This window comes from Panthera leo, chromosome C2 (assembly GCF_018350215.1).
Source record: "Panthera leo isolate Ple1 chromosome C2, P.leo_Ple1_pat1.1, whole genome shotgun sequence".
Lineage (NCBI taxonomy): Eukaryota > Metazoa > Chordata > Mammalia > Carnivora > Felidae > Panthera > Panthera leo.
This window is the reverse complement of record NC_056687.1, coordinates 141,627,362-141,639,497: the sequence shown is the minus strand read 5'-3', so window position 1 is coordinate 141,639,497 and position 12,136 is coordinate 141,627,362. Positions and strand designations below refer to the sequence as shown.

Sequence of the window (12,136 nt, the reverse complement as noted above, 5' to 3'; positions counted from 1 at the left end):
TGGGACCAACACATGAGGTGCCCCGGGACGGCTGCAGCCCCTTCACGGCTGGTGATCTTAGAGATTCGGGGGGGACTGTGGTGGAGTGTCGGGGTATAGCCTTTGGAATATACCAGAGTATGAATCAGTGTTCCAGAGGACGTCCGGGAGTTGCTCGATTTTGGGGTGGTCTCAGCTACTCTGAAAGGCCACTCATGGCTTCCGGAACTCCGGGCACATATCTGAGAACCAAAGCTCTGCCCTGCTTACCTGCCAAAGCGTTCCGGCCAGGCACGGAACAGCCAGGGCTCACCCTCTTGGCTTGCTTCTCCTGTCCAGAAACCCCACTGGGCTCTCTGTTGCCAATGCTCACACACCTTATTCCAGCTCACAAAGGGCCCCGCCAGCTAGCCCTGACCGATCTCCTTCGGCTCTGCATCCAGTCCTCTCTTTGCCAAACGCCTGGCCCTGCTCATGCTGTTCCCTTGACCGGAAATGTCTTTTCCTTTCCCCACCGCGCGGTAAGATCCAGGGAAATGTAGCACGGGGCCTAGAGGGCATTTTTCATTAAAAGCCAAAGACTTGTGATGTGTACTGCCAGGGGTTTCTAAAAGCTCACAAAACATGTGCCAACATTTGATTTTCAGCCAGACTTCACAGAAGAGCAGGACGCACGGAAGGGTGACTGTCCGTGCGCTCCAATTCCGCACTCAGCAGGTGTTTTGGGTTGAACTGTGTCCCCCTCCCCGCAAAGATATGTCGAGGTCCTAACACCAGTAACTTCAGAATGTGACCTTATTTGGAAATGGGGTCTCCACGCAGGTTATCAACTTACAAAATGAGGTCGCTGGGTCAGACTCAATCTAGTCTGACCAGTGATGATGGGAAATGCGGACAGAGACAGATGTGCACGGAGGGAGGACGGTATGAAAACGCAGAGGCAGGGGACGACCGCGTGAAGACAGAGGATTGGAGTAATGCTTCTACAAGCCGAGGAGTGCCAAGGATTGCCCTCAACAGCAGAAGCTGTAAGAGGCAAGGAAGGATTCTTCCCTAGAGCCGCCAGAGAGAGCATGGCCCTTCTGACATCTTAATATTGGACTCCCAGCTTCCAGAGCTGTGAGACAATGAATTTCTGTTGGCTTAAGCCACCCAGTTGGTGGTACTTTGTTATGGAGGCCCTAGGAGACGAATACAGTAGGGATACAGTCAATGTGTGTCAGCAAATATAAGCACAGTGTACATGATACAGGGCAGGTATGTTTACTGGCAGAAAACAGGCTCACAAAAGATAAGAGCTCGTTCAAGGTCAGACAACTGGGAGGTGGCAGAGCGGAGATTAGAACTCGGGCCTCGAGATGCCCCCATCTCCCCCCCTGCCCCCACCATGCGTCTCTCCTGGTGGAGGGGAGGCTGATCTCCTGAGCGTCAGGTCCTGCTACTTGGGCTGATCCCAGGGTCAGTTTTCTAGAATGAAGGCCAAGTCTGCAAATGGCCGGAACCGCCTACAATACCCTTCCTTTTCTAAAGCACTCGTTTCCTGGGGAGTCTTTTGGAGCTTTGTTTAATGTTTCGGTTAGTGGCCACTTTTCCGAGTCGATTAAGGGCTCCTTAGATCTCCACAGCTCAACCTCACGAGCCCCGCGGAGGGCAGCTTATTTCCACACGGCGTTCATCACCGGATCCAGAGGAGACATGCCCATTTCGCACCTCTCTCCGCCAGAACCTGCACTGGGTGCTCTGGAGCAGCTGTTTCACTAGCCTTCCCAGCAATCCCGTGAGGCGGGCACCGTGCAAATCCGATTCTGCAGAGGAGGGGGCCGAGGCTCCTCTGGTGGATCATGCACAGGCAAGACCGTAGGTCTACGAAGCCCGAAAACCCAAATGACACAGTTCCTGGATTTGGACCTATGGAAACAGAGGGAATATCCTCAGAGCTAGGACGCTTCCTCTGGTTTGCTTCTTCATTCTGTTTTGGAGACTCCTCTATAAATAGCCCCTGCCCGGTTTTCCACCTTTCCCTTGGGATCCCCCTCCCACTCCTCCTGGTTTTTGGAGGGGTGGTCACTGGTTAGGAATCTTCCCAAGGAGACTAGTTCTGAAGCTTGGAGGTCAGAGCCCTGCCCGGGCCGGGTGTGGAGGGTGGGGGTGGGGGGACATATGTTCCTGCCTCCCCACCCATTTCTGCTGCCTCCTCGGGCCTGACCATTTGTCCCAAATCTACCCTAATTCGAGAAGAAAAAGGAACTACTCTTTCAAAGGTCTGTCGGTGGGTGGCTAGCTGCCTTTTTAATTCCTCTCTGCCCACTTATTCCAAAGGCATCTGACAGGGATGCCAGGCTAGTGAAGATGGCAGGAAGTTTCCTCGCAGTGGAAGCAACTGCCTGTCTAAAAAAAGCTCTTTATAAAAAAAAAAAAAAAAAAAAAAAAAAAAAAAAAGCTCAACTCGGAACTAAGAGCTTGCCGAGAATGTGTTATGGCTGCTGTTATTTATTTATATCCCCACCTACTTCCAGAAAGGATCTGAAGCTGCTTACAATAAAAACTGAGCTAGATCTGTGTACAGAGAGTAGAAATAAAGAGAAAAGCCAGATGAGAGGCTGTATCCAAGCAGACTTGATTCTACAAATGGGCAGCGTGCTTCTGGAAGGAGGTCGGCTGCCCTACGTGTGGTTAAGTTCCCTCGGAGAGGGAAAACAGGTGTATTTCCACTTTCCCTGTTGGATCCAAAAGAGGTGTAGAAAGTCCCCACAAAGTGCTTAGGATGATGGGAACGGACGGTGTCTCACCAAAGACAGATGGATGGGGAGGGGTCCCGGAGGCCGTCAGGGAAGCTCCCTGCCTTGGGCCTTTCAAAAGCGGACCCCGAGACTAGGATCTGAACGCAAGCAGCTTACTGGGAAAAGGTCTCAGGAAGCACTGGAGGAGGGGGGAGGGGAAAGAGGTCCAGGAAGACCATCCCTGTGGGCACGTGGGCTCCTCTTGCTGGGAACCCCTGGGGAATGGTTTAGAGAATACCTAAGGGGTCTCCTCCCCAGGGGCAAGGAAGCTACGGCTTCACCCACCAGCTTCTACTTGTTCTTGGGTGGGGTGTTAGTGCCCCACGTGAGCCAAGCAGCTCCGGCAGCCAGAGCAAGCCTTCAGGGAGGGTCGCACTTGCAGTGTGAGCCCTGGGAGAGGGCTGGGGCCCTGCCAGCCCCTGCTGCGCTCTCTGGGAAGGCCGGGCAGGCAGCCTCACTAGCCTGGACACAGGGAGAACCAGACCTGTGGTATAAAGAGAATCCAAAAGGAGAGGCTACCGGGTTTGGAGGGAGGCCCGGGGGAAGGGAAGGTTGTAGAGGCCGAGGCCGACCAGAATCCCGGGCTGGCTTTTGGGGTGGGAAGGAGCTATGCCGACTATCAGAGGGAGGTCTGTCCCGAAGGAGCATTTTGGTCCCAGGCCCTTTAGGAAGCCAGGCCACGCCAGGGCATGTGTTCTAGGCAGAGGCAATGCTACACCTTGTGTTTGCCCAGCCTCCCTCCAGAGTAGAGTGGACGCCATTTCATCGGGTTACCAGGTGAGTCAGGGCCTGGGGGGCGGCCTAGACCACACTAAGGGATCCCGCCTGGGCCAGAAGGGAGAGACCCCTAATATCGTAGCAAATGATCCCGGATATTGTCAGAAAATGTCTCTCACCTCATGACCTGGCTCCAAAGTCTCCACTTCCAGAAAGCCCTCCCTACTTTGTTCTCTTTTACTCTGTCTTTTCCGGAGTTCGCGGTGTATTTATTCCTTGAGAACAGGTGCCCCCTCTTACCTAGATGCCCAGTGGTTCCTCCTGCCATTCTACCTTGCCATCCGCCCTCTTCATATATCCTGTGTACGGCATGGTTAAAAGGGCTGTCCCTGGACTCAGGCTGTTCACAGTCAAGTCCCACTTATTGGCTATGAGACCCGGGGAAAGTAAATTAGCTTTCTCATCTCAGTCTACTCATCTGTAATATGGAAGCAACCATACCCACTTCACAATGTCCCCATAAGGGGTCAAAGATTTAATATTTATTTAGCACGGTCCCTGGTACACAGTAAATGCTCAATAAATATTAGCCGTAGTATTAATGGCGATAACAATAAAGCCTCCTGGATGACAAACTGTCTATTCTTTTCCATTATTTACCAACTAAAATACAAATTTCTGAGCGTTCAAGGCTCTGCAAGGCTATTTCTGTCTCACTTCCCAGTCACTCCCAATTTAGTCTTGCCCTTCCCCTCACCTCCTTCTGTTCTTTCCCTGGGCCCATCCTCAGTTGATTTCCTGGCTGCTGAGGTCAGGATGCGTGCACCTTGATACTAAGCCCCAGGCAGTGCCTGGAAGTATTTCTAAAAGGAACAGGTGATACTCTCCTTGGCACCGGTAATGAATCACCTTGCTTCTCCGTAGTGCCAGAAGCACCTGGCATGGGACCAGGTGCCCGGAGCATCAGTTCACACACAGTGAGTGGATACGTGGTGGCTGTGGCTTCTGCCACATCACTGCTTTTTTACGGGTCCCACTGCGGAAGCTTTTCAGGAAGTATTGAATTTTTCTAACCATTTTATATCATCCCCCATTCCACAGATGGGAAAAATGAGGCCCAGAGAAGTTAATAACTTGCACATAGTCGCATGGCCGATCGGTGGCTGAGCAGGAGTGAAGCCACGTTCATCTGGTTCGAGCATCCTTGCTCTTGATGAGTCACCCTGTGCCACCTCTTGGTCCACGGGCCTACTTTACCTCTCGGTTTAAAAGAAAAGCTCCTTTATGGCGTCCAGCCTTGTCCTGCTCTGGGTCTGCTCTGGGCTAGGATGCCGTTCCCCAAGCTCGGTGGGGGCCTGTCCGCTGAATCAGGCCCTTCCCTGGGCCCGGGAGGGCAGGTCAACAGCTTTACGCATCGGTGGGTGAAGCACCCCAAACGTCTCTCCTCCTTGACACCAAGGGCCTGGGTGGGCCCCCGAGTCCTCCTGGGTCTTGCTACTCAGAGTCTGGCTCACGGCCTCTGCCAGGCAGAGTGTGGTCTGCAGCCGTGCCTGAAACGCCCCAGCGGCCCCCATCGCGACGCTGAACCTGTTGGACCGGAACCTGCCCATCAGCAAGACAGCCAGGTGCCTCAGAAGTGAGCACGCTGAGGTCTGGGGAGCACCCCTCTGGGTCCGTCCGGCGCCCCCTGAGCCAGAGACTTCGGTGTGGCCCGGCCTAACTGCGGCCACCCGCCGGGCAGCCGCGCGTGCACCCGAGAAGCCGCCCGACGCGTCCTTGGACTGATCTCATGGCAAACCCTCTGCGCCTGCTTCCGGTTACCATTCCCGTTTTACAGGAAAAGCGGTGACCACACCCTCAAAGGCACGCCCGCAAGCTCCCCAAAGCGGCTTCGCAGCCCCTGCGCTCACTGTTCCTGGTCTTTCTGCATCACCGTTTCCTCTTTACGTTCGGGACCTTTCACGCTCTTCTCTTCCCGGCGTGCCAGTCACCCAACCAGCAAAGGCTATAACTGGGTTTAAAAAAATTCTTTTGCATGTTTATTTTTCAGGTGGGCGGAAGGGCAGAGAGAGAGGAAAAGAGAGAATCCCAAGCAGACTCCACACTGTCAGCACCGAGCCCGATGTGGGGCTCGAACTCACAACCGTGAGATCATGACCTGAACCGGAATCCAAAGTCGGCCTCTTCTCCGACTGCGCCACCCAGGCGCCGCAGATAATTGGATTTCTAAAAATATACATTTACCAGCATCTTAGGCAAGCAACGTAAGCTACTTAAGGAGGCCAGAACAGCATTCTAGTTATATTCATTCGTTCATTCACTCATTCATTCAACAAATAACTTATTGAGTGCCTATTACGTGCCATGCACTGGGAATTGATCTCAGTGAACATAATACATGCAAAAACCAGCTTAACAAAATGGAAGTAGCTCATGGGTCTTCAGTGACATATCCCAGACCCGTCAATATACGTCACCCACCCTTGATCCCACATCCTCCCCCTCCTGCCTTGTCTTCATGTCTACGCGCAGTGACAGCCATTTCCGGCACAGCTCTGGGGTCACGGCGTGCGCTCCCGCCTCCCCGAGGAGGAGTCACGCCTGTGCTTTCCCCAGCCCTGGCTTAGGGGGCTGACACCCTCTCTCAAGCCAGACCGCGGCCCAGGGGAGGGCCCCTTAACGTTGGCTGGACTTCACAGCTGGAGGTAGGTTTTTAAAAGACGGCCCCGTGCCCCCTCCACGTGCCCCCCCGGGCTCTGTACAGGCGTCTGTCATGACGGCTGCAACACCTCACCGGTTTCCCTTGTCTCCTTCACCAGGCTGTGTGTCCCCTCGAGGAGCGACCTTATCTTGGTCACTCATGTCGCCAGTGCCTTGCACACGGCCTGCACACAGTAAGTGCTCAGTCTGTGTTTCCTGGGTGCACGCATGCTCGTGTGACTGGATGGGAGGAAACACCCAGCCTTCTCAGTGACTGTGCCGAGGCCACCACACGAAGGGAGGCGGCCACTGCGTAGCCCCACTCCGCCCACCTACATGGTCTGGGCTGAATCTGGGTGGACGGGCCCTCCATGCAAGGGGAGAGGGAAGGTGGGAGCCAACACGCATGCAAGGGCCCGCACCTACCCTCCCAGCAGCCTCGGCCGGAAGCGTCTCTTACCGTGGTGTATTTACCCAGCTGGCAGAGTGATGGGAAGGTTTCCTGGTGGGCTTTTCGGATCTTCTCTGTGAGATCGTCCAGCTCAGCCGTCATCTCATAGCTTTCCGTGCATTCCTGCTTCGAAGGCTCCTTCTTTTTCTTGTTCCTATCATTCCTGACAGCTGGAAATGAGACAGAAGGCAAACCAGGGGTCATTAACGGCCGGGCCTGTGCTGCAAGCTTCCATCTCCCGACGCTGCCTGGACTCACTTGACACTTGGAACAGGAACAGTGGGAAAAGGTGCCATGAACACATCTCCCAAGATGAGAGGCTTGGCGGCCAGAAGGGCCAGGCAGAGGGGAAGGTTTGTCTGCGTGTGCACCTGCCAAGTAATTCTTAAAGAGTTACTTTGGATCGCCCAAAAGGCTGAGAGCCTCAGTTTGTTTGGACAGAACTTTCTATGCGGACTAGTCCTCAAAAGATGGATTTTTCCAAATGCCTCCCCATTCCCTCCCACCCAGTTCCAGAGGCTCCGAGGGAACCACTCAGGCCCGGGAGACACGTTGCTGAACAAAAAGCCTTGTTGCATCATGATTCGTGATTCCTAGCTAAGCCTTCTGGTTTGTTTTTGTTGTTGTTATTGTCTTTTAGTTTCCTGAATGAACGGACCCTTTTGAAGAGATTCATCTCAAAGGTGATGGGATGGTGATTTTTGTCCCTTCGTGCTTTTCTGCTTCCTAGACTTTTGGTATTCATCACATAATCTTTTATTATTATTTGCAAATACTGTATTAATGTATTACATATTGTATACATCGTATATAATATTTAAATACAATGTTTATAATCACTTATTGTTAAAAAAAGTTATTTTAAAACAATAATCTATGCGTTGTGGGCCCCTGGCCTGAAAAACGATTGGTCCACTCATTTGCTTATTCGTCTATAGCCGCTCCACTCGACATCTCGTCTGGCCCACTGACCCCTCGGCAGGTGCGGTCTTTGCCTCAGCACTTTCGCAGCTGAGCGTGACGCCAGGATGAGTCGAGTCCCAGGACCCGGGGCTGTGGAAACCCACGCTTCCCCTCGCAGCACAGAGCTCTCAGATGACTTCAAACCCGAGTGTAACGCAAAGCTCTGGCCTCGGGCTAGGATCTCCCGGGGAAGGGAACCGCAACCCAGGGAGGCCAACAGGTGAAACCAGACCGCGCAAGCCCCTCCGGGGCGTCTCCATTCCCCGGGGACCCGGGGGTGGCCAGGCTGGACACCACCTGGCCGTGTATGCCACCGCCATGACCTGCGAATCTGTGCTGCAAAATGACCCAGGTCATAATCCGATCTGCCCTAAGAGGATTTGGCTTGTGTTGCCTCCCTGAGAGCACCCGGGGTGATCTGAGAACTGGCGGCTCCCTGGGTCTACACGGTGAGGATCCCGAGGCCCCGTATGGGGCAGACTGAAATGAAGGCCTGGGGAGCTGGGGAGCACAGCAAGGCGGAAGGAAACAGATGGGGATGGGGAGGGAGTGCGTGAACGGTACCGAAGGATCCCAGTGTCTGTATAAGTCACTTACTCCTGACCTGGAGGGAGGGCAGCCGGGGCGAATATTCACATTTCTCGAGCATCTTAAGCATTGTACTGGGAACCGTGTCCGCAGCATCTCACTTAATCCCCTGATCAGGGAGGTGATTTTAAACTCATCTTACAGATGAAGAAACTGAGTGTCAGAGAGACTGAAGAATGTTTACACAGTTGACAAGTTCTTTCTTCACTTGGACTCACTCACTCTTAAGGGAGCGGACACGTTTGAGAAGAAAACAATACCTCTCCAGAGGATTTTCCTCCCCCAGGACTCTGAAATGACACTGTTCTTTGGCTCAGAACATTTCCAGATTAAGGTGAGTGGTAACGACAGTGTGAAGTAACTCAGCCTCAAATGTATTACTTTTCAGTGTAGACTGGCCAAGTGCCCAGACCATTCCTAGCAGGTGTGGGACGCAGGGGGAGGACAGCATATGGTTTAAAGCAGTTAGAAAGCAAAGGATACGGTCAGCAAAGGAGGGACCGTGAGGAAGGGGGTAGCACACGGCAGCCGAGACGCCCCCACGGCTCTCCTCAAGGACGGAGTCTGGGTCTGTGAGGGGAGGCTGGGGCCTGACGCCTTGTGTGTGAGCACCACGGGCTCTCCGTGCAGGTGAGCGGGCTTTCCTGACCCCTGCCCGTGACCCTCGTCATTTGCTAACACAAGAGCCCTACATGAGCAGTGAGGGTCCTTCCAAAACAGAGCTCTAAGGGAAGCAGTCTGGCAGTCCCTTGAGAAGCTAAAGAGTTGCCACACGATCCAGCAATCCCATTCCTGGGTCCACCCAAGGGAACAGAAAATAAGCGTTCATGCAAAACCTGTACACCAATGTTCACAGCAGCCCTTCCCATAAACAGCCCCGCGGTGGAAACAACCCCCATGTCCATCACCTGACGAATGGATAAACGGCCGTGGCGCATCCACACAGTGGAATATCTTTGGCCACGAAGGAGTGAAGTACAGACCCACGTTACAACGTGGATGAGCCCTGACAACATTATGCTCCACGAAAGAAGCCAGTCACGAAAGGCCGCATGTTGTGTGGTTCTATTTATACGAGAGGGACAGAGAAAGCAAACTGGTAGGCAGGAGGCAGATCGGTGGTTGCTGAGGGCTGGGGCTCATGGAAGATCAGCACTGACTGCTAACGGGATTTTCTTTTTAGGGATATGTGAATGTTCTGGAATTAGGTAGTGGGAATGGCTGTCCAACCTTGTGAGTATACTACAAACCACTGAACCACATACTTCAAAATGATGAATGCTACGCTCTGTGAATTATACCTTAAAATAAGGAAAAAACACCCCAGCCCCCTGAGGGAGGCCACAAGTCACTAACTGCTGTGACTGGAATCAGAAGCCAAGATGGCGACCTCTGACCACCTAACACAGCAGTGACGGTAATGCCACTTTTTGACTGCTTAGCAAGGGCGAGCCACCGCCTTAAGCAATTCAAGAATTCTACTTCACTGAATTCCACAGTGAACCGGGTGAGGTAGGCATTAAAATTCCATCTCTACACTCTCAGAAGCTTGAGGCCCAAGATCACCCTCTTTGAAAGCAGTCGAGCCAAGATTTCAGTGGAATAGACACAAAAGCAGACAGAGGAACCACACACACATAATTACCCATGATCGCATCCCCAGGCGAGTCTGTAGGACCTTGAGAAGGATCTGTGCTTCTCCGCATTCTGCTTCACCGTCCCCCATCCACCCACAGCCCCCTGGACCATCACCTGGAAAACGCATGCGAGGAAAGACAGCCCTGGAGGTTACCTGGGAGGTGGGGGGGGGCACTCCGTGAGCTGCCCCCACGGATCATCTGTACCAAGCCCGAAAGTGAGAGGTGAGGTCAGGTGGGAAGGGGACCCTGGTGAGCTGTAGCAGGGCACCAGGGGCACTCAGACTCACACAGCACCCGCCATTTGCAAAAATAACAAGCTGTAAAGCCAGAGCTCCATCTTCTGGGCTTTGAGGCCCAAACTCAGAGCACTCTCACCAGCTGACTGACTGCCAGGGGACCAGTGTGTAACACCACAGGCTCCCTTCCAGTCAGCTCCCTGCCCTCCCAAGGCGGAGTGGCCTTCCTACTGTCTCCATGACCGAAGGGCTACTGGGACTCTTGGGTACTCCTCTCCAACAGCAAGACGCAATGACCCCCTGGTAATGACGCCCCAATCTCCATGACCAAAGGGCTACTGGGACTCTCGGGTACTCCTCTCCAACTGCAAGACGCAATGACCCGCTGGTAACGATGCTCCAATCACGGAAAGGTTCATAAGTTGATGGAGGTGTCTCGTAAACACATGGCTTCAACAACTGCTTTGCTCAATGGTTTTAAACTGCTGTGGACTGCAGATGTGGGATCTGGGCCACGCATGGGGATGGCTGCCAAGAGCCACCAGAATCAAGGAGGCGATGCAGTACACGGGACGCCACGAGGGCTTGGGGACGGTGGCTTCGTCCAGTTTCGGGGGACTCGTGGTCAGCAGCATCCGGGGCAGTATGGGGCAGGGGGTGATACAGGCGCTGCAGGGGGCCAGGGACCTGGTACAGACACCGGCTTCATCATCATCCCGGGGGATTCAGCCCCTCTCAGAGCTTCCCCGAAGGCAGCGGCGCCCTCCCAGAGGTGCACGGACATCCGCTAGGTGGGACGGCCAGTCTACCATCAAGGCTCATACGGCCTGGCCATACAGGAAGAAGAACTCAAGGCCCTTCCACGTGGAAATGGTGGGCCCGAACACTGAGGATCTGTGGGCTTTCTCACGAGGTCCGCGGCTGCAAGTGGCAGTGACGCTTCTCCAGAAGCCACATGGTAGCGGCCCCAAATGAACAGATGGGCTCATTTCTTCGTTTTCTGGCCATTCATTCATTCAAATGTTGTCTGAGCATCTAGTAGGTACCATCTGCTGCAGGGAGGAAATGACAGTGGAGCCACACAGATGGTTCCTGCTACCACGGAGCTCACTTACGGTGAGAGCCAGACATTCATCATCCGACAGCAACAGCAACAATAATAACGAGAACAGGGCATCGCTGTTGGGATACCTACCGCGACTCATCCTGGAGAATTCGTACAGTGTTGAAAGTGTTAATTACAGCTACCCTAGCAGCTATGGGGCACTCCCCAAAGCCTTCTACTCATCATTAGGCCATACGACAACCCGATCCCTACAATTATCATGCCTATTTTGCAGATGAGACAACTGAGGCACAGAAAGCTAAGCAGCCTGCCCAAGGCCATGCATTTTAGAAATGATGTAGTGGGGATCTGAACTCAGACAACCTGGCATCAGAGTCCTCATTCTTTTTTTTTTTAACGTTTATTTATTTTTGACAGAGAGAGAGAGACAGAGCATGAGCGGGAGAGGGGCAGAGAGAGAGAGAGGAAGACACAGAATCCGAAGCAGGCTCCAGGCTCCGAGCTGTCAGCATAGAGCCCAACGCGGGGCTTGAACTCACAGACCGCGAGATCATGACCTGAGCTGAAGTCGGACGCTCCACTGACTGAGCCCCCCAGGCGCCCCCAGAGTCCTCATTCTTAACCACTGTGTTTGGTCATGTCATACACATTCCCAGTTCTGCCACATGGTGCCATGAAGGATGGTGCATGTGTATCACTGGTGTGTGGGTGTGTGTGTGTGTGTGTGTGTGTGTGTGTGTGTGTGTGTGTAGGGACAAGGGGCTCTGATCCAGGATGGGGAGGCTGATGCTGGGGAAAGGGGAGAGCGAGTTGAGGGGAGGGATGGGAAGGGAGGTGGGAGCCTAGGGAGTCCGGGCTGTACAACTGATGCTCAGCCCCAAAGGCCGCCTGTGACGTTGGTGGCTGGCCTCTCCCTCCACTCCCACGGAAGGGATGCTGGCTGCCACGGGCACCCGTATACCTGTGATGGATCCGAGGGTTGACTGACGGCTTTCAGGCACAGTGCATCCCACAGG

At 53.7% G+C, this 12,136-nt stretch overlaps 1 protein-coding gene across 6 annotated transcripts in view; it reads right to left on the bottom strand.

Annotated features, from left to right (window-relative positions):
* RARB (retinoic acid receptor beta) overlaps nucleotides 1-12,136 on the bottom strand; it is a 402,464-nt gene that overhangs the window by 21,602 nt on the left and 368,726 nt on the right. For all 6 annotated transcript variants that reach the window (XR_006192982.1, XM_042903065.1, XM_042903068.1 and 3 more), the window contains exon 4: nucleotides 6,637-6,797. Coding sequence is in view for 5 of the 6 variants with exons in the window: in XM_042903065.1 (XP_042758999.1) it covers nucleotides 6,637-6,797 (161 nt within the window). In the remaining variant the exon portion in view is untranslated. The remainder of the gene's footprint in view (nucleotides 1-6,636; nucleotides 6,798-12,136) is intronic.